General features: G+C 31.4%; 4 protein-coding genes across 6 annotated transcripts; 3 read left to right on the top strand and 1 right to left on the bottom strand.

Annotated features, from left to right (window-relative positions):
- Nucleotides 1-1512: 1512 nt before the first annotated feature.
- Nucleotides 1513-3431, top strand: LOC111674495. Its single transcript, XM_023435111.2, has 2 exons — nucleotides 1513-1672; nucleotides 1741-3431. Exons 1-2 carry the CDS (start codon nucleotides 1670-1672, stop codon nucleotides 3286-3288), a joined length of 1551 nt encoding a protein of 516 aa, XP_023290879.2. The 5' UTR covers nucleotides 1513-1669; the 3' UTR covers nucleotides 3289-3431.
- A 2915-nt stretch (nucleotides 3432-6346) lies between these two features.
- Nucleotides 6347-7719, top strand: LOC111674508. The gene is made up of 2 exons (XM_023435124.2): nucleotides 6347-6385; nucleotides 6470-7719. Exons 1-2 carry the CDS (start codon nucleotides 6383-6385, stop codon nucleotides 7631-7633), a joined length of 1167 nt encoding a protein of 388 aa, XP_023290892.2. The 5' UTR covers nucleotides 6347-6382; the 3' UTR covers nucleotides 7634-7719.
- Nucleotides 7720-10285: 2566 nt separating this feature from the next.
- On the top strand, nucleotides 10286-17744 carry LOC111674518 (glycogen [starch] synthase). 3 transcript variants are annotated; one of them, XM_023435136.2, is made up of 8 exons: nucleotides 10286-10418; nucleotides 14673-15099; nucleotides 15161-15234; nucleotides 15296-15768; nucleotides 15850-16252; nucleotides 16323-16787; nucleotides 16851-16986; nucleotides 17061-17744. In XM_023435136.2, exons 2-8 carry the CDS (start codon nucleotides 14673-14675, stop codon nucleotides 17150-17152), a joined length of 2070 nt encoding a protein of 689 aa, XP_023290904.1. In that variant the 5' UTR covers nucleotides 10286-10418; the 3' UTR covers nucleotides 17153-17744. The 3 variants fall into 3 exon arrangements, with proteins under 3 accessions (XP_023290904.1, XP_023290906.1, XP_023290902.1); XM_023435138.2 differs by lacking the exon at nucleotides 10286-10418 and adding an exon at nucleotides 10743-10864; XM_023435134.2 differs by lacking the exon at nucleotides 10286-10418 and adding an exon at nucleotides 14460-14608.
- Nucleotides 17745-17886: 142 nt separating this feature from the next.
- On the bottom strand, nucleotides 17887-19514 carry LOC111674519. Its single transcript, XM_023435140.2, has 2 exons — nucleotides 19340-19514; nucleotides 17887-19280 (listed from the first exon to the last, which is right to left on the bottom strand). Exons 1-2 carry the CDS (start codon nucleotides 19349-19351, stop codon nucleotides 18018-18020), a joined length of 1275 nt encoding a protein of 424 aa, XP_023290908.2. The 5' UTR covers nucleotides 19352-19514; the 3' UTR covers nucleotides 17887-18017.
- Nucleotides 19515-21005: the final 1491 nt, after the last annotated feature.

Genomic DNA, 21005 nt, shown 5'->3' with positions numbered 1-21005 from the left:
TTGGAAAAACCAACAATGGTTAACGAATCTAAATTACATCATTTTCAGCGTTTATAAATATTCTCCTCTAAATACCAATTTAAATTTACATACAGAAAAGGAAGTGTTCAAACTGAGAGAACGTTCTTGCACCAAGAATCTTGCAAATATATTAAAAGGTGATTCAACAAATTGTGAAGATAGCAACAGTACATAGATCCATCAAAAAAATTTTATGAAATCGTATTGTTTGCTATCAAACTTATAAAATAACTACAAAATTATCATTTTGTTAAGATTGTTAGATTGTTATTTTTTGAAAAAGGCTATATGTGGGGAATAGGGTCAAACATAGGTCAATCTTCATTAAATTTGGTGGAGGTATTTATGTTTATATTAAAATTATGTTTGCAAAATATCATCGATACACTAGTATTTATGTGGGAATTATCGATATTTAAGTCATTTTATGAAGGGACTTTGTATGGGTGACAGACGCGGATCCAGCTTGTGTGTTTGGGGAGGTACTCTTGTTTTTACACTTTTCGTTTTCAATTTTCATTTTTTCTTTTTCGGCATTTGTATATTTTTTATGAAATAGTCAATATTATTAAGGCTTATATATAATATAGTTGTACCGTTTTTTGTAGAGATACTAGCGTATCTCGGTTGTATGGGGCTAATTAAAATAATGGACCGATTTCAACAATTCTCAAAAGACTTCATCCTTTGGCAAAATAAAGCGGAAATTAAAATAGTTCTGGACATTTTCAAATCATAAATGTGTGAAATTCCAATACTTTTTTTCTATATAAAAAAGGGAACATTTTTGGATTAAACGTTTTCTTCTTGACGCTGTTGAGACAGAAGACAGATAGATGTATTATTTTATAATTTTTCGCTTGTAGGGCTTTAAACTTCTGAAGTTTTTGTTCTCTAATTCTAAGTTTGAAATTGGGGGTGAGACTATTTTCCGTGTTGGAAAACTTCAGTGAAAGATAATACCTATATTTCATAGTAGGTGTACCTAGATCATTTATTAGGGCTGTACCTAAGATAACACTCATTCACTCATTTTCGCAGAGTCCTCAGAAGTCGATTATTTATTTTAAAATGTTATGGTTTTTCACAAAATCAAAACTACATACATATTTATACAAGTTGACTGACCCATTGAAGGGAGAGTAAATGTTCTGCATTTAATGCTTTATTGTCAAAACAAAAACGATAAAATACATCATACTATACTCAGGATTTATATTAATTTGATTAATTTGATATTATACATCTTTTTCAATTTGATGTTTGTATGTACACTAAACTATTACTTCCGAGTTAAGATACATTTGTTATACACAAGAAAACAAATACATACATACATACATAAAAAACAAACGTAAATATATATTTTTATTTTTAATACATATAATAAAATATAATAATAGAGAAGTATGAAGATCATGATCATTTAATAAACAATGAAAAGTATTTAGCAAAGATGACTCTAAATTGATTTGCGAGACAATAGCGTTTATTATAAAGTGTTCAATGTATATGGCCGTGGTAATTTTCAGCAGAAGTGAATAATGATGGCTTTCGATCGACTTAAAGAATTTTGTATAAATCAGTAAGATTGTTAGGATTTTTTATCAAACGATCGTTGGAACTCAACGTGCAACAACTTAATACCATGGTAAATAAATCGACATTATATAAACATATTAACAAAAAAGTATAACTATACTACTTTCATTATTATAGAAATTCATAATTATTGGATTTGCTTTTGCGGCATTAGCATGTGCGCAGTACGCTCCTAGTACAGAATACCTACCTCCTATTCAGGAAGTTAGTCAGTCTTTAGAATTGGATGCCCCCTCAAACGAATATTTAACCCCTGTTGTAGGTGAAGAAACCACCTTGGCTGATGATGGTTATCGTTACAAAACCGTTCGTCGTCATCGTCAACGCAGACGCCGTGATGTCAGTGAATTGACCCAATACTTGCCTCCCACCCAAGAAGCTTCAATTCAAGTAGCAGCCCCTTCAAATGAATATTTATCTCCTGTTGTTGAAGAACAACAAACTGTATTAGCTAATGACGGTTATCGTTACAAGACTGTTCGTCGTCAACGTAAACGTCGTGATGTAAGCGAATTAACACAATACTTGCCTCCCACCCAAGAAGCCTCTTTTGAAGTAACAGCCCCATCAAATGAATATTTGGCTCCTGCTTTTGAAGAACAACAAACCGTTTTGGCTGATGACGGTTACCGTTACAAGACTGTTCGTCGTCAACGTAAACGTCGTGATGTAAGCGAATTGACCCAATACTTGCCTCCCACCCAAGAAGCCTCTTTTGAAGTAACCGCCCCATCCAATGAATATTTGGCTCCTGCTTTTGAAGAACAACAAACCGTATTAGCTAATGACGGTTATCGTTACAAGACTGTTCGTCGTCAACGTAGACGTCGTGATGTAAGCGAATTGACACAATACTTGCCTCCCACCCAAGAAGCCACTTTTGAAGTAACAGCCCCATCAAATGAATATTTGTCTCCTGTTGTTGAAGAACAACAAACCGTGTTGGCTGATGACGGTTACCGTTACAAGACTGTTCGTCGTCAACGCAAACGTCGTGATGTCAGCGAATTGACCCAATACTTGCCTCCCACCCAAGAAACCTCTTTTGAAGTAGCCGCCCCATCCAATGAATATTTGGCTCCTACTTTTGAAGAACAACAAACCGTATTAGCTGATGACGGTTACCGTTACAAGACTGTTCGTCGTCAACGCAAACGTCGTGATGTGAGTGAATTGACCCAATATTTGCCTCCCACCCAAGAAGTTGCATTTGATGTAGCTACCCCATCTAATGAATATTTGGCTCCCGCTGTTGAAGAACAACAAACCGTGTTGGCTGATGACGGTTACCGTTACAAGACTGTTCGTCGTCAACGCAAACGTCGTGACGTCAACGAATTGTCTCAATATTTGCCTCCCACCCAAGAAACCTCTTTTGAAGTAGCTTCCCCATCCAATGAATATTTGGCTCCTTCTGTTGAAGAGCCACAAACCGTATTAGCCGATGATGGTTATCGTTACAAGACTGTTCGTCGTCATCGTCAACGCAGACGTCGTGATGTGAATGAATTGACCCAATATTTGCCTCCTACCCAAGAAGCGTCTTTTGAAGTTGCTGCTCCCTCCAACGAATATTTGGCTCCTTTTGAGCAACAACCAACTATTTTCGCCAATGACGGCTACCGTTACAAGACTGTCAAGAAATTTAAAGTTCACCGCCATTAAATTACATTTAAATACATACCCAAACACATAGTTAATGATTCTCGTTATGTGAAAATGGAAATATGTTAATAATTTCCAAAGATATTAAAATAACTGTTATTTACAATATTTTATTAAAAATAAAATTTAAAATATAAAATTAATTTTTTTGTAGTTACCTTATTTTAAAAGGAATATTAATATTTATTCCACGATATAAATAGTATTAGAGCAAAGCAATAAGAGGAACAAATTTTAAAACTTATATGCTTATGAACAAAACTCTCCAAACTCGGGATTTCCGATTTCGTATGCAGCAAAAGAATTTTGAAAACTTAATTTGGTTCAACATCCCAATGTTGCCACATTAAAAGTCCAAAAGTTCAAACAATCATTGTCGAAGTGGATTTTAACCCTCTTATTCACAAACCAAATTTTTATTTTATAAAACAAAATATCCATACAAATCAATTTTATAAACCGTTTATAAAATAAAAATGTTGTTTGTGAATAAGGGGGTAAAACAACTTACTTAAGGGCCAAATAGACTACACAAGCGGCTTGACAAACTTACCAGTATTTTATGTTTGTGCAAGCCTGTTGTGTAGTGTATGAGGGTGTTTCGTGTTTGCACAAATGCTTGCGGATTGTTTGATCAGAAAACAAAAAAAATTGATTTTTATACAAACAAATTGAATTTTTGTCTATCCGTTTGTATTGTTTATGTTTGTAAATATTTTTTTTTACAAAATTACAATTTTGAAGGGAAATTTAAATCAGTATCTTTGCAAGTCCACAAAAACGTGGAAAAATCGGTGATTGTACGAACAATATTTGTGTAGTGTGTGTTGGAATGAAAAAATTATGTTTTTCAAGCCGCTTGTTTAGTCTATTTGGCCCTTCAGTTTAATAAAATCCAATCATGTTTTATATTCCATATAAAATTAGTTTCTTTCTCCAACGAAAACATAAGATTTGAATAGAAGATATTTATAAAACCGCATAATATATTTAAAAAATCTCTTCTTAAAGTACAAATGACACAGACCAACGATGAAAAAAATTTTTAAATAATTTCCACTAATCTTAGTATTAGTTGGTGTGCTGATTTCGAATATGGAAGTAAAAAAGTCGTATCACCCACCAATTTTCCACATTTGAGACCCAAATAAAAAAATTCTGTAATTTACAGAATTTGGTAATAGAAATGCATTCTTAGTTAACCACGCCAAAGGTGCAACGCCTTTTATTGCTAGTTAAACTATTTTTATAAATAGTTTTATAAGGTAATTCTAGCTACAATACCTTAATAGATATACGATTTTTTGTGTTTAATTGATATTGGAGGTGCCACGCCTCCTATTTGTAATTCTCCAATTTATTACTCAAATGTTCACATAGATAAGAGTTGTTCTAGCTCTTATAATTCCCAGATATACGAATTTGTGTGTTTAATTCATATGCGGGGTTCCATTGCTAGTCTGCCAAATTATTACCCAACTATTCATATGAATGTCAAAATTGTCCACATAAATTTTAAAGACTGTAATTGTACCATATTCCACTTTTAAGGAAATGGGCGACATGCAATTTAAAAGTAAAAAGTAGCCTATTATTCCTTCCAGAATTTTAAGTAATTTCATAATATTAAATGATGAAATGGTGAATTTATGGGATACAAATTTGTAAATGTATATATAATAACTTTAATCAAATTTACCAAGAAAAAAAGTACCAAAAACTAAAAACCTTCTCCTTTTCACCCTTAGTTAACAAATTTTTACCAAATTCTTCAGAAATAAATTTTTTGTCATATTATAAAGTTGCAAATAAAATTTAGTAATCGATTTTGAATAATGTAAAAAATACTCTTTGAAAAATTGCTGCTCAATTATCGAGGAAAACTGCTTTAAAAAATAAAAGCATTAAAAACTACAAAAAATACAATGTGTTCCAGGTCCACAAAATAATTTTAAGTGAGCTGGAAAGGCATATGATTTTTTTTTTTAAATAGGTGTGAAAATTGTCGTAATTTTTAGGTTATACAGAAAAATAGCTAAAAAATGGTTTAGGGTTTGGATTCAGAAAAATTTAGATTATTATGGAGTTTATATGCCCCTTATTATACACTAAAAGTCGTTTCACGGTCCAGAAATACTCTAACAAAAAATTTATTATTTTTTCCGTAGTAAGCTCAATATTACGGCATTTTTGAGGCCAATTTTGAAAATATTTTTTACATATTGAACTGAGATCAAGATTTTCATTCGCTGGTAGGGAACTGAGTGAGGTCCTTTTCAAAAATATTGTTTTTTCTTTTGTGCTTATTTCAAGGTCAATTTATCCCTTCTGTGAATAATTCCAGATCTTTACTGTACATATCTAAACTAAATGTCTAAAGAAATGTTATATAAAATGAATATTATCAATTATAAATTATATAATTTTCCATTTTCCAAAATAATATATGAAAATATGTAAATTATATCTTTTTAGCAGGTGTAGATTGCCAAATAGCCGATTATGCCATACTATACTTTTAAATGTACATCTCTACATAAACATTTTTTATTTGAATGGGATTTCATTCATTTCAGTTTATCCATCAAATTGTGTAGATTTTTTATTTATTAGGTTATAATGGGTTGCCAAAATAAAAAATAAAAGTAAATGTTGAACTTCTGGTTGTTAAAAAATTCTGAAGTGGATCATCATCTAAAATTGTTGTTTTTTAAGTTTCTTCATCACTACATACACACATAATTAAATAATACTATTATCCACTTACTTTGTATTTGAAATGTTTGCGTAGAAGTATTTCACAAAAATCAATAGAATCAAGAAGTTAAGAATGAAGAGGCGAATGTGTAGCAAAACTATCTTACGAACTATCGCTTTGTTTTCAAATGTTAATAATGCGTATACCAAAAAGTTAGTATGTGTGCGTTTTTTTTATTTTTTTCTTTTTATCAATAATGCTTTGTTTTCTTAGAGATTGCTCGAACTGATCAAGAACAAATCGCATATAGTAAATGAATTGTATATAAAGATAGTTCGCAAATATGTTGTTTATCAATCGTTATCTAACTTTACGAGGTGTAAAATCATCTCAGAAATGGTAAATTCGAGATCGTCAATACAATAATGTGTTATTACAATAGAGATTTAATATTATTAAAAAACTGTTTTTTTTACTATTTAGAAAGCCATATTTGTTCTATTGGCAGTAATTGCCACAGCTTATGCTGCTTTGCCATCCAGCGAATACTTGCCACCTTTGGAAGACGCGTCTCCTACTAGCAATCTAGACCTACAATCGCTAGGTGAATCAAGTCCACTTGCTGACGACGGTTATCGTTATAAAACTGTTAAACGTTTACGTTTGCGCCATCGTCGTGATGTCAATGAATTACCACCAAACGAATACTTGCCTCCTACAGAATCAGCTCCAGCTGTAGCTGATATCCCAGTAGTTATTACCCCTGTTGAATCTGAACAAGATACCGCAGTTTTAGCTGATGATGGCTACCGTTACAAAACTGTTAAACGTATTCGTTACCGCCATCGCCGTGATGTCAATGAATTGCCATCATATGAGTACTTACCACCTACTCAAGAATCTCAAGTTGTGGAAGAAGCTGCTCCTGTTGCTGCTGCAGAAGAATCTGCGGTTCTTGCTGATGATGGTTACCGTTACAAGACCGTTAGGCGTATTCGTTATCGCCACCGTCGTGATGTCAATGAATTACCCTCCAACGAATACTTGCCCCCTACCCAAGTCGTAGAAGAAGCTGCTCCAGCTTTTGCTGCTGCTGAAGAATCTTCTGTTCTTGCTGACGATGGTTACCGTTATAAGACCGTTAAACGCATCCGTTATCGCCATCGCCGTGATGTCAACGAATTGCCCTCCAACGAATACTTGCCCCCTACCCAAGTCGTAGAAGAAGCTGCTCCAGTTATTGCTGCCGCTGAAGAGTCAGCTGTTCTTGCTGACGATGGCTACCGTTATAAGACCGTTAAACGTATCCGTTATCGTCATCGTCGTGATGTTAACGAATTACCCTCCAACGAATACTTACCCCCTACCCAAGAAACCCAAGTCGTAGAAGAAGCTGCTCCAGTTATTGCTGCCGCTGAAGAATCTGCTGTTCTTGCTGATGATGGTTACCGTTACAAGACCGTAAAGCGCATCCGTTATCGTCACCGTCGTGATGTCAACGCATTACCCTCCAACGAATACTTGCCCCCTACACAAGAAACCCAAGTTGTGGAAGAAGCTTCTCCTGTTCTAGAGTCTGCTTCTTTGGCCGATGATGGTTATCGTTACAAGACTGTAAAACGCGTCGTTTACAGACGTCGTGTTTAAATAGAAATTAGTTTTAGAAAAAACACATCGACGAAAAACGTAAAATTTGAAAGATATAAAATAAATAATACATGTATGTGTGTACATAAAATTAAATATTGAACATTATTCTAAGTTTACGTTATTTATTCTATATCATTTCATTGGATTCGCTTAAAATGTTTTTTTTTTTGTTCTTTAAAGTGATGATGGTCATATAACATGGTTACCACAACCATGTTATTTCTTTGCGTGTAAAAACATTAAATTAAGCATGTAGGGCCCGGAGTTAGTGATAACCTATAAAAGTGGATTTTTTGGTACTGACTGTTTTTTTAACACATCATGGCGAAGGGTATATAATATTTGTCTTTTATAATTGTTTTGAGGACTTAGCACGTTTACATACCACAGCAAACGTTATTTTTACTTTACCCCACATTTATTTTATAAACGATTTATAAATCAAATTTCGTATGGGTTTTTTTTAAAACCTTTTATATAATAAAGTGCTGTTTATGAATAAGGGGATATATGTTTAAAGTAAAAATAAGGTAATTTTTGTAACATGTGTATTTCAAGTTATACTACCATTCTGCATTAAAATCTCAACTTCTTTAAAAAGTGGACTTGTTACGTTTGCATACTAAGCTAACATTATGCATTAATATTTTTCCTAATGTTTAAAATTTTCGTTAATCATTTACAAAAATAATTAAGGAAAATTGACAAAAGCCATTTTGTATTATATATGAATTATACAAAATTTGAATCATTAATTTTTATATGAATGCATTTTTGATGGAATAAATTCATTATTTATTACATTCTGAACTCCCAGCAGTGCGATCGGACAGTCCCAAACCCTATTTAATCTACAATTAAGGGTTACCTCTAGCCATCGTGTGTCCAGATGACTAGCTGTTTTGTCCTACGAGGAAGTCAATTGTCACTCATGAGACACTATATTTGTCTGAATTTTTTGGTGTGGCAACAAATTTTTAATCAAGTTTGTGCCCAAACTAAGCAAAAAATAAAATGCTGTCAAATAACTCACTTTAAGCAGTCATACTGTTTTATTTAAGTTGATTATAGTTATAGATATTAATTTCGAAAAAACAGCTATTATATTATATTAATAATATTTTTTATTTACTTAAAAAAAATTCTCTCGAAAATACAGAAGAGATCAGGATGCTGTGCACAGAAATTTCGTCAAGCCGTGCGTGACAATATCACTTTTTTATATGTGTTGCGCCAATTCAAGGTTGTCCTAGGGATACGCAGCAGCCTATGTCCCTTAAGAAATACTCGTGTTTGTGTATGGTGCACAACCAATTCGCAGCGAGTGACAATTTGTGAAAATATTTCTACATGGTTTCAATAAATGTCAAATTCTTTTCATATCTGAGTTATGCTATGCTCTGCTTACAATTTATGTTTTTCAAATTTTTATCATATTGCGCCATCTATGTTTCATAAAAACTTTAATGTACACTTATTAAAGGCACTTTTTATTAAGAGTTTAATCTTATACTGACTACCAGATAACGCAGTTTCTGAGACATATTCAGATTGCAAATGTCTCAATATGAGGAAAACTATAGGGATTTCAATTTAAAATGAGAATTTTTTGAGAACTTCCAGCCTAAGATTGGGAATAAAATTGTTCTGGCAACACTGGTTTAAAGGAACTGAGTGGCAACATTATAAAGTAGTGTAGAAAAATGAAGACTGCAGTATCGGTGTTGGTACAAAAGAATAATAAGTAAAGTCAACAACCAATAATATTAAGTGTAGTCGACAGCCAAAAACACTGGTTTAAATTTTAGATATAACAAGCGAAATATCTGATAAAAAGGAAATACTTATGTATGTATATTAGACCGACTCACAAACTAAAATTTAAAAAAAAAAAATAATTCAAAAAAACCTTTTTTATTTTGTTCCAGCTCACGAACGGCCATTTGAGAATCATCATAAAACCATGCAAGGTAAATTTTGAGAGGGGTGACAAAAACGAGTTTTTGCTATCCATAGAGTATATTATAATTTATATAATGTAAAATTGTTCTGACAACTTTGTCATAACGATGCCATAACGCTAATAAATGATGAAAATAATTATTTATTTTTTTTAAATGATAACAATTTGAAGTTTAGAATAACAAAAATTTATCAAATCTAGACATGAACTGTGCAAATATTTGTTAAAGCGATATAAAACACCGCATTATCGTCATTTTAGATATTATCATTTAAATTATTTATTTATATTAACAAGAAAAACAGCGGCATTAATTTAGGATGAAAAATAAAAACCCCAACATACTTTTTATATATGTACTAGTCAAATTTTACTCTGTGCACTTGCCGTACTAAGTTTTTATCGGCAATTTATCATCACTATAATAAACTAAATAAATACGGTGGCATCATCAATATACCTCCAGCTGATTATGTATGATTGTAAAAAAAACCTGAACATAAAAAACAAAAACAACTGGTATACTTTGACGGAATTGGGATCTTTTACAAGAACAAAAGTACTTCTCTATGAGTCTTCATGTTGGTGGTGTTGCCAAACTGCCTTTACCATGTAATGTGTACCCTGGATATGTATATGATTTGGTTTTCATCTTAAAGAAAACAAAACGAAAATTTTAAACAAATCATTGTGGATTCTTTTATATTCAATTGATAATTAAACTGACGTCGGCATCAGTTGTTTGACGGAAGAAGTGAAGATATTTAAATTGTTTTGTTGTCGATTGTTGGAGGGCTGCAGTTTTTTTTTTTCTAAAAGGTGATAAAAAGTAACTAATATAAACAGTTTTTTCTATATATAATAAAAACGGAACGGTAAAAGAAAATACTAACAAAGTGGCTTAGATAAATTAGAATGAATAATTAAAGAAAAAACTAATCTTAATTAAATAACATAAAATAATATTAAATCACTTTTTTAATATTAATAAAAATAATTTTGTTGATGAAAAACTAAAACTTTAATGAAACCGAATTTGTTTTTAACAAATCATACGAAGAACGCATTCCACGCACTGTCGCCGAAGTAGAGTAAATACCATTGACCTTTATTTGACATTAATCAAGAACAAACGAAAATATTTTTTTAACTCGTGAGATAGATACAAAGTTTTGAAAAAAAAACATTTTCAAGTTCTAAAAGTGCTGTGCAGTGAGTGAAACTATTTATTTCCTTAATTTTGTTATTGCTCTGAACAAATCGAGGTAGAATAATTATTATTTATGCAACATAATTGCAATAATTCTTTTCATAATTTGTTTACTTACATTAATGTGTATAAATATTTATTGGTGGTAAAATATAATTAGAAAGTGTAACGGCATTAAATAAAAAAAACATATACCTATAAATAAGTACATATGTACATATGTATGTGCAAAAAATGATAATGCAAGAGCAACAAAAATAAACATCAAATAAATAAAATGAAATAAAGTAAAGTAAAGAAAAACAGGAATGAACAACAGAGATTAAATTAAAAAAAATAGCAAACAAGAGATGCCATACAATTTTTTTAATTTCAAATAATTTATATAGTAACTTCCTAGTTCACATAAAGGACATCTTAATTATGTTCAGATATTTACCCACATACATACATAAGTATGTATAATAACATTTCAATGTTATTTTTTAATACATGACCAAGATATATATTATTTAATTAATATACCTTTTACATCACAAAAAGCGAAAGTCTATTTTTTTAATTTCAGTTTTAATACTAATAGTTTTGTGTAATTTTCATACAATTCGTCGTTTTACCGATATATAATGTTAAAACATAAATAAAATAAATAATATATGATTTAAATAAAACGTCAAAAGTTCGATTATGACAAATATTTTTTTATTTGTACATATATAAAAGTATTTTTAAAACTTATTTAAATAAAATGAAATGTACTTTCTTCAATCAGTTTAATTCTTAATTTATTAAACGAATGATCGATAACGTATTTTACCTCAGAAATTCCAAACAATAAATATTTGCATTTCAAATAAATAAAATTATATTTTATTACTTAACCAAAACAAATTATACCTACATATGTATGTATATGCTTTCTTTGGTAATCATTAAATGCAAATTATCTGATAAATGAATAAACTGTATGATAAAGAAAATTTGTACTTACACATACAGAAAAAATGTGTATAATTTCGAATCATAAATGACCTTTTTGACATTACATATCGTCACCTGAAATACAAAAAGGCGGTATTCATATTCAATCGAGTTTATTAATGTTGGGATATTAATCTTGTAAAAAAGTATCGTTTTTAAAGCAACAATAGTTAAAATTTTATTGAATTTATTTTTGTTACAATAAAAAAATAAAAGTAAAATTTGTCCGCAAACTACTCGCTCGTTATACATAAACTTATACTTTAAGTTACTGAAATTATATAAGACCACGTTAACTGGTAATACCACGGCACTGATGGCCAAAATAATAAAGCATTATATTTATATTTTTTAATTTTGTTTGTAATTACCAGGGAAACCAAAATGTGCAATTACTCATTGATCCTCATGAATCCAAGGTAGTCGGTTTAATGAGACTACTGTATTTTATTTGCTATTTGAACGTAAAACGGAACTCTATTGAAGTATTTAATTAAAATAATCTTGTATGATCATATATCACATTAAATATTGAATATTGTTGTTGCAGTATTGTTGTGTTTTTCAATGTTAAAAAATATTATAAAAACACATATTTTTCAAGTTTTTAAAACATATTTTGAGTTTTTACTGCATATTTTTAGCTCTTAAAACTCTTTTAGAGCCTATTTGCGGGTTTCCTGGTAATTACATATCTAATAAGATATAAAATCGATTAAAAATTGTAAATGTTATTAGTGTCAAAAACACTAAATTTACCTAACATGAAAGGAAAATATATACATATGTATGAAATTTTAATAAAATCAAATAATGTTGACCCATAAACTGTGAAGGTCAAAGACAAGTTATGCAACATTGGTAAATTTTCAATAAAATTTTAGTAAAAAATATTTATTTTTCAACTAATTTAAGTAAACTTGTGAAAAATATAGAATAAAAATCCATATTTATAATGATATCGAAAAACCGAAATTAACTCTTACCCCCATTATCACAATATCTGGTTATATTGTATCTTAAGGTTAAATTGGCAGTTTTCATACAACAAATATTTTAATCGGTAGAATAACTTTCGGTTAAGCGATAACCGGAGGTGGAGTTAACGGGGCTTAGACGTAAATATGTTTTCATAATTACAAACAAAATCCGCAATATTTAAAACATCTTTATCACTATGGATAATAAAGAAAAACTGATATGGATGATAAAGAAAAAAGTTCTATTCCTAACTGGATTTCCACCTTTTTGGTGCATATTATTTTCTTTTATAAAATATATACATATTTAAAAATGAAATTATTCCAAATATAGATACTAACACTATTAACGGTATGTACAATTAGTTCCCATCTCTCAATTCGACCAAAAAATAAATTCCAACTTTTTCAATATAGTGTCTCGATATGAAAAGAATAAGAAATTGATTAAACATTTGAGTCTAAACTTACAGTACCATTTTCTGCAAAAACGTTGTTAAGAGCGCAATAAAAATATTAATTTTAATTCTAATCCTGGGAGATAAATTCAATGTAAAAATGCATTTTGTGATAAGATTTTAAATAAGAAGATAATAAGAGTAATGATTTTCCTTAATCATAATTTATTAAAAATGCAAATAGAACATACAACTTTAAATACATATACACAAAAATACATATGTATGTATTTATGTATATTATACGAAAGGAAAATTGAAAAATAGCGCCAATTGTATGCACACGATAAACAATTATATTTATATACAAATATATGAACTTAAATGAATGATCATACAAAAATTTTGGCAATGACAGTCTAAACATCATCAGCAGTTGGCAATAGGCCCATTCAATGATGCGATCATTTCGTATTCATATGTATAGGCTTGTTTCTTTGAATACATATGTATGTACATACATACATGTACATATGCAAATTTTTATATAAACATTTTTGTTAGAAGCAATAATTTCCGTTTTGATGAGATTTTTTAACTTCCTTTATTTTCATAACATTTTTGAAATGAAAGTTTTTTCTAAAATTAAAACAATGTTTTCTACGTTAACATTTCTTTTTTCATAATTATTAAAACACATAGGAACATACAATGCAAATTATCTGAACAAAGGGTTTGGAGTGATTACAGTTTATTCATATTTTTTTCTATTACATAACTTAAATTTATAAATAAATTGTAATTGAACTGGCGTCTTTTGGTTCGCAATCAGTAAAAAGTGTATTGACAACAAATAATATATTGTTGTCATAAGTGTTTAAATCTGTAATCTATCATCCATGTTTACTAATTGATGAAAATATTTACTCCTCACGGGGTTTACACGTAGTCCAGAAATGCAGCGCTCAAACTTAGAAGACCTTATAGTTTAAAAAAATTATTGCATATATAGTATTAAGATTCAATTTGTATAAAAAAGTAAATCGTTTTTGTTACCGCTCTGCTTTGGTGATACATAGTTCATGAGCTACATCGATTTAAAAAATTTTTAATTTATATTTTAAATTAAAAAAATTGAAATATTATTATTTAATGAAAATAAATAATGACCTTTAAGATGTAAAATCATGACCAAATTAAAATTGTTTACAGTTTATTCTTTAGTTAGTAATTATTCAAAATCGTTGGTAACACTTAATATAAGTGATGTGATTGGGGCTTATCTATAAGTTAATCAGAGAAATAATATAGTTTTAAATATTTTTCATTTAAACGTTTTAAAGTGTCGGTATTGCAAACACGAAATTCTTAATGTTGCGGAGGCAATTATCTTTTCGATTCGAGGACGAAGATTATGGCCATAATGGTTATGAAAACAGGGTTCGCTAGGATTTCGGATGTTTGGATTACGAAAAAGTAATATTTTGTTTTTAATTGGTTTCAGATGAATCGACGCTATTCACGCGTAGAGTCCGGAGGGGACTTAAAGGACTATTTCGATCGGGGAGATATCGCTTCTCGCGAAAATCGGTGGACCTTCGAAATTGCTTGGGAAGTAGCAAATAAAGTTGGTGGCATTTACACGGTAATACGGTCGAAAGCTTATGTCTCAACAGAAGAAATGGGCGAACAACTATGTTTAATGGGTCCTTATAAGGAGCATTGTGCCCGCACAGAAATTGAAGAAATGGAATTCCCTCGTGGAAATCCTCTTTTAGATGCTGTCAATACAATGAGATCTAGAGGCTATAAAATTCATACTGGTCGTTGGCTAGTCGATGGCAATCCCCAATTAATTTTATTCGATATTGGTTCAGGTGCTTGGAAATTGGACCAGTTCAAATCCGAACTCTGGGAAAAATGTCACATTGGTAAATTTTGCTTTTATTTACTTATTATTTTGGTAAGAATAACTCATAATTCTTCTTTTAGGAATTCCCCACTTGGACATTGAAACAAATGATGCTATTATCTTGGGCTACATGATTGCAGAATTTTTGGAAGAGGTAAAAAGTTATTTTAATCATGTTTAAATAATTTTACTAAGTTTTTATAATCTATATGCAGTTTCGCAATCGGGCTGTCGATTATTCTCAAGCCCATGAATTGCAAGTTCCTCGTGTTGTTGCTCACTTTCACGAATGGCAGGCTGGCGTTGGGCTTATTGCTTTGCGTACACGTCACGTTGAAGTTGCTACTGTGTTTACTACTCATGCAACGTTGTTGGGTCGCTATCTTTGTGCTGGTAACACCGACTTTTATAATAACTTGGATAAATTCGCCGTAGATGATGAGGCTGGCAAGCGACAAATCTATCATCGCTATTGTTTAGAACGTGCTGCCACCCATTTGTCGCATGTCTTTACCACAGTCTCTGAAATTACCGGCTATGAGGCCGAGCACTTGTTGAAACGAAAACCTGATATTATAACGCCAAATGGATTGAATGTTAAAAAGTTTTCAGCAATTCACGAATTCCAAAATTTGCATGCAATGGCAAAGGAAAAAATTAATGAGTTCGTTAGAGGTCACTTTTACGGGTAAGAGATTTGAATTGCTAACTTCGTTTTGAAATAGTTCGTTATGATTTCGTAATCAACTTAATCAATGCATTGTTACAGACACATGAACTTTGATCTTGATAAAACTTTATACTTTTTCATCGCGGGTCGATATGAATTTGGCAATAAGGGTGCTGATATATTTATCGAATCCTTGGCCCGTCTTAATGCCATGTTAAAACACGAAAAGCCAGATACAACCGTCGTAGCGTTTTTGATTTTCCCCACCAAAACTAACAATTTCAATGTCGACTCTTTGCGCGGCCATGCTGTAGTCAAACAATTACGCGACACCATTAATAATGTACAACAAGGAATTGGCAAAAGGTTATTTGACTCATGCCTCAAGGGCCACATACCCGGAACTGAGGAGCTTCTTACAAAAGACGATTTAGTTAAAATTAAGAGATGTATGTACGCTATGCAGCGTGACAGCATGCCACCGGTTACCACACATAATATTGTAAGTCAAGAATGTATATCTGTCTAAATGCTAACTGATTATTAAACCCTTATTGATACAAAATCTATAGGTGGAGGATTGGAATGATCCCGTCTTAAGTGCAATTAGGCGATGTCAGTTGTTCAATTCGGTTAATGATCGAGTTAAGATGGTATTCCATCCTGAGTTTTTGACTTCAACCAATCCTTTATTCGGTATTGACTACGAGGAGTTTGTGCGTGGATGCCATTTGGGCGTATTTCCGTCATACTATGAGCCTTGGGGCTATACACCAGCCGAATGCACAGTTATGGGTATTCCTAGTATTACTACTAATCTTTCTGGTTTCGGTTGTTTCATGCAGGAGCATATTAGTGATCCCAAATCCTATGGTATCTACATTGTCGATCGCAGATATATTGGCTTAGAAAACAGTGTTCAGCAGCTCTCCAACTATATGATGGAATTCTCAAGGCTTAACAGAAGGCAGAGAATTATTCAGCGAAATCGTACGGAGCGCTTGAGTGATTTGCTTGATTGGAGAACACTTGGCATTGTAAGTAAATAGAATATTCCCATCAGATGTCTCAAATAATTTGTTACGTTATTTTATGTGCAGTACTATAGACAAGCACGAGTTAAGGCTATACAAGCTGTTTATCCAGATTATGTCGATGAAAGTTCTGTATACGGTTCTCGTAATAATTTGAGTTTCTCTAGACCCTTCAGTGAGCCCCCAAGCCCTTCTTCTTCAAGTAAGTTTTGTCAAACGAATATTTAATTTCTACTTTAAAAGATACATGACATCTACTTTCCTCTTTTGCTTTAGGACATACAACTCCGGCCCCTTCAGTACATGGTTCCGACGATGAAGACTCTGTTGATGAAGAAACCGAACTCAAAGAATTGGGCATAAAATAAATTGTGTATGTGCGTGTTCCTATTTTACAAAAATGACCATGACTTTTTACGTATGATTGCTACAATACATAGCGCACACACTTTGATAATATTTTTAATAACGTATTTTTTAAAAATGACACATAATGAAGAATAATTCGAACAACTCAATAACAATGATAATCAAGTACCTCAAGAGTTTGAAAACAGTTGAATACTTAAACTTTGATGTTCAAACATTTTTAAAGATTTTTTAACTTGTTAATAGAAGAAACCTTAATTATCACAAAACATAGCCGACGTTCACTTTAAACATTAAAATACTACTATAAACTATTAAATTTTATGATGACATTAGAAAATTTTAAAGAAAAATAAGCTAAAATATATTACTATTAATTAATTATTTAAACAGTAAAAACAAAATTGATTAAAATATTTTAATGGTTTTATTTTATTTTGTGTGATTTGTATGTAAGTTTTGTGTAGATCAGTCGATGATGAGGACCTAAATATCGTCACCTGAAATGCAAAAGGGAGTAAAAACACTTTTGAAAATTTACAAGAGAAAAAAACTAAATAAATTGAAAACATTATTGCTTTAATAACGTAATTTTTTAGATGATAATATTCGAACATTATTAAACACGTTTGTATATTACTGTAGAGCAGTACATTGTCTATTATGTTACTTTTTAGGACTTTTTGACTTGCGGAAAGACAAATTTGTTGTTACGCCCTTTCGAATTTCGTATCAATAAATTTGACGTAATAGACAATTTTTAATCCAAGAGTCGATTTTTAATTTTTTGGTTGTTACGCCTTTTTGTATTTCAGGTGACGATATGTTTTTCTTTCAATGTATTTTCTTTCTCTTTAAACGTTTTTATTGCCTATACCGACGACTATACTTCGATCTAGTAAAAATATGACGACGTCTACGTAAATTTTCAAGGTTATCTCTGTTAAAAGTATCATATTCCAAATATTCATCTTGAGCTTCTGGCAACTCCGCCCAAGGATCGGAAGTATTGGGAGATGATTCTGTACCGCTGCCTTCAATGTCGATGCAGTTTTCACTAATGGTCCCATTGGGCAATCTGCATTTAGTTTTATCTTTTTGCCAACCACCCCGATGATGAAAATTAAAATCGTCTACGGGCTCAAAATTATCGTCTTCAAAATGGGTCCCCATTACTGGATACCATTGCGGCGGATGCACTTCGAAAGGAAGTCTGGGGTAAGTCATGAAACATCTGCTGCACTGGGCTGGTACACCTCTTTGTAATATATAGTAATATGTTAAATGATGACAACGTCTACAAATTGAACGTTCATAATTCTCAATTTCAATATTATTGCCACATGCAACATAGGGCCAAGAATGTATGGAAACACATTGTTTTCTACGAGAATTGTATGGAATATATTTCACTATTTCACGACAATTCTCCTCTGAATAGTCTACATTTTCGTCTAATGGAAGAGTATTATCGCATCGAGTCACGCGTTTGGCCAACATTACTCGTGATATACATTGTTTGCCACAGACACGATGACGTTTGCGATGGCAGTGAGCTGCAGTGGAGAACTTCTGGGTTTCACAATTCTTCGATGATCTTATTATTATGCAACATGGATCGGTGTTATTATAACCCAAGCCAAATTTTCCACCCACTCTTGAAGTATTCTGATGGACGTGAACTAAGTTTTCATTGCGATAAGTTATATTTCCCTGATGATTTTCTATTATATTACGAATTTGATTCGTCAGACGTATTATATTTGTGGTATTTAGGGACTTTGCGGCTGCTGAAGTGAAATCTGTGTCGTTAATGCCCTGTACTACAACTTTCTCTTTTACTAGAAACGGACAAACTGGACACTTCGTTATGCAAACAGTAGGATTCTCCACAGCTTGACACACATTTTTACATTTCTCTAGATTCTCATGACATTCCTGATATTCTTTCAGCGTTGGCTGGTCATAATGTTGAAGTTGCGTGTGAATTATTATGGGCTTTCCATCCACAACTTGTTTTGTTGAATAGTCCGCAGATGTTCCATCTATAACTGTGCTATTTTCGTAACTTTCGCTAGCGACCAATGTGAAGAAAAAAGAATGGCACAGAAATGTAAGTACGAATACCTTAAAATAGAATAGGTCATTAAAAGTTTCAACAAATTAAATTAAGTTTCTAAATTTACTTTAGCCTTCATTATTTAAAAATTGATAAAACTTTCGGTTATCATATAATTGACGAGCTAAATATGACTTATTTAAACAAAAACTTAAACGATACTAAATTTGTTGAAAAAATTCACAAACATAATTTTCGATTATTAATACAATCCATTATCGCAAAGATAAGTTTGTTTTTTATGCAATTTTTGTTGTGTTACAAATATCTATGCGTCATACGTGAGTTCGAAATAGGGCAAGTCCATACGATTGTATGTGGCGTTCGTACGTTTTCAGAATGGTACTGATTTTGTCATTCTGTTTCATTTAGAATATGCTATATTGTAACAGGAAACATCACATTCGGAACATTGTTTTCCAAAATATAAATGAAAATATCATACGGGACAGAAAGTTTTTAACGGACTTTACAATGTTTGTGTTATAGGTCGATTATGTATTTCGTTTGCCAAAATAATGTGGATACTAAACGATTTTTAATCAATAGCTTGGAATCTTTATAAATAATAACTATTTTATTCATTAATAATATTCATCCAATGAGTTTTTGGTTGACCTGAGCCATTTCTAAACCGAAATCATTCTCTTATTTTGAAGCTAGCAACGAAAATATATATAATTTTATAATAAACATCACATCGACAGATGATTCTCTTGATTTTTTTAGGTTATATATATTTTAGAAATATATGCATTCACACATACTCCAACTAATAAAAAGGAGTAGGAAAGTGCAGTCGGACAAGGCCGATATATATATTAAAACATATTATAGATAAAATAGAAGTTATATGACGTCAAAACGGGCAAAAAAATAATAGCTTTCCTTACGGTTCTATTATGATCAAAAATAATTGTCGCGAAATTATATACTCCTTGGGAGAATACTACAAGGAATCATTTATACATCCAATGTGTCCCTCAGGATTGGGACGTAGTAAAAAATTCCGAGAACCTGTGTAATATTAAAACAGTGATTGAAATTCAAAACAATTTCGTTAGTCATGTGAATGAAAATCCATTTGCCTTGTCAAAGAGCCCTAAAAATAATGTTCTAAATCATCCATCAAAGGCAACTACTCATAGACCCTTTACTACGCCAGCAATGCAACAAAAAATAATACAAAACCAAAACATGTATGTATCAACTTCAACAAACAGTAAGATAAATTCACAACATATTGATTGTTGCAAAGTGTCAACTCCGGGGGTTTTTAAATTATATGGTGATAATGTGTTTCAATAGAAAATACCAGCGTTGTGATAGTCGCTTTTGTACAACACCTGTTGTTTATCTGAAAGCACCTGCAATTAAGCACGAACCTCTAGTGCTCAAAATGCCCCCTAATCCACAAATGACAGACTGTGAAGCAAATGATTGTTGCAATAATTTAATAAAAGCCCAATTTTATTTACTTTACTTTTAAATTCTGAAAATTGTTCTCCACAATCAAAAGAGTCGATAACTCAACTGTGAAAATGTCGAAAAGTCGACTTTGTAAATAAAAGTCGACAAGTGGGAAAAAGCCGTAAAAAGTAGGAAAAAGTCAAAAATAGTTGTAAAGTCAGAAACCATCGATCGAGTAAAGTTCTTACAATTCTACTAGAAAAAGTACTCATTTTTGTTTGAAATGTTTCAAAAAACAATATTGTTTGGTTCGAAATTTGTTG

This window comes from Lucilia cuprina, chromosome 4, assembly GCF_022045245.1.
Source record: "Lucilia cuprina isolate Lc7/37 chromosome 4, ASM2204524v1, whole genome shotgun sequence".
In the NCBI taxonomy this organism is placed as follows: Eukaryota; Metazoa; Arthropoda; class Insecta; order Diptera; family Calliphoridae; genus Lucilia; species Lucilia cuprina.
The sequence above is the reverse complement of the archived record's forward strand: the minus strand, read 5'-3'. Positions and strand labels throughout refer to the sequence as shown.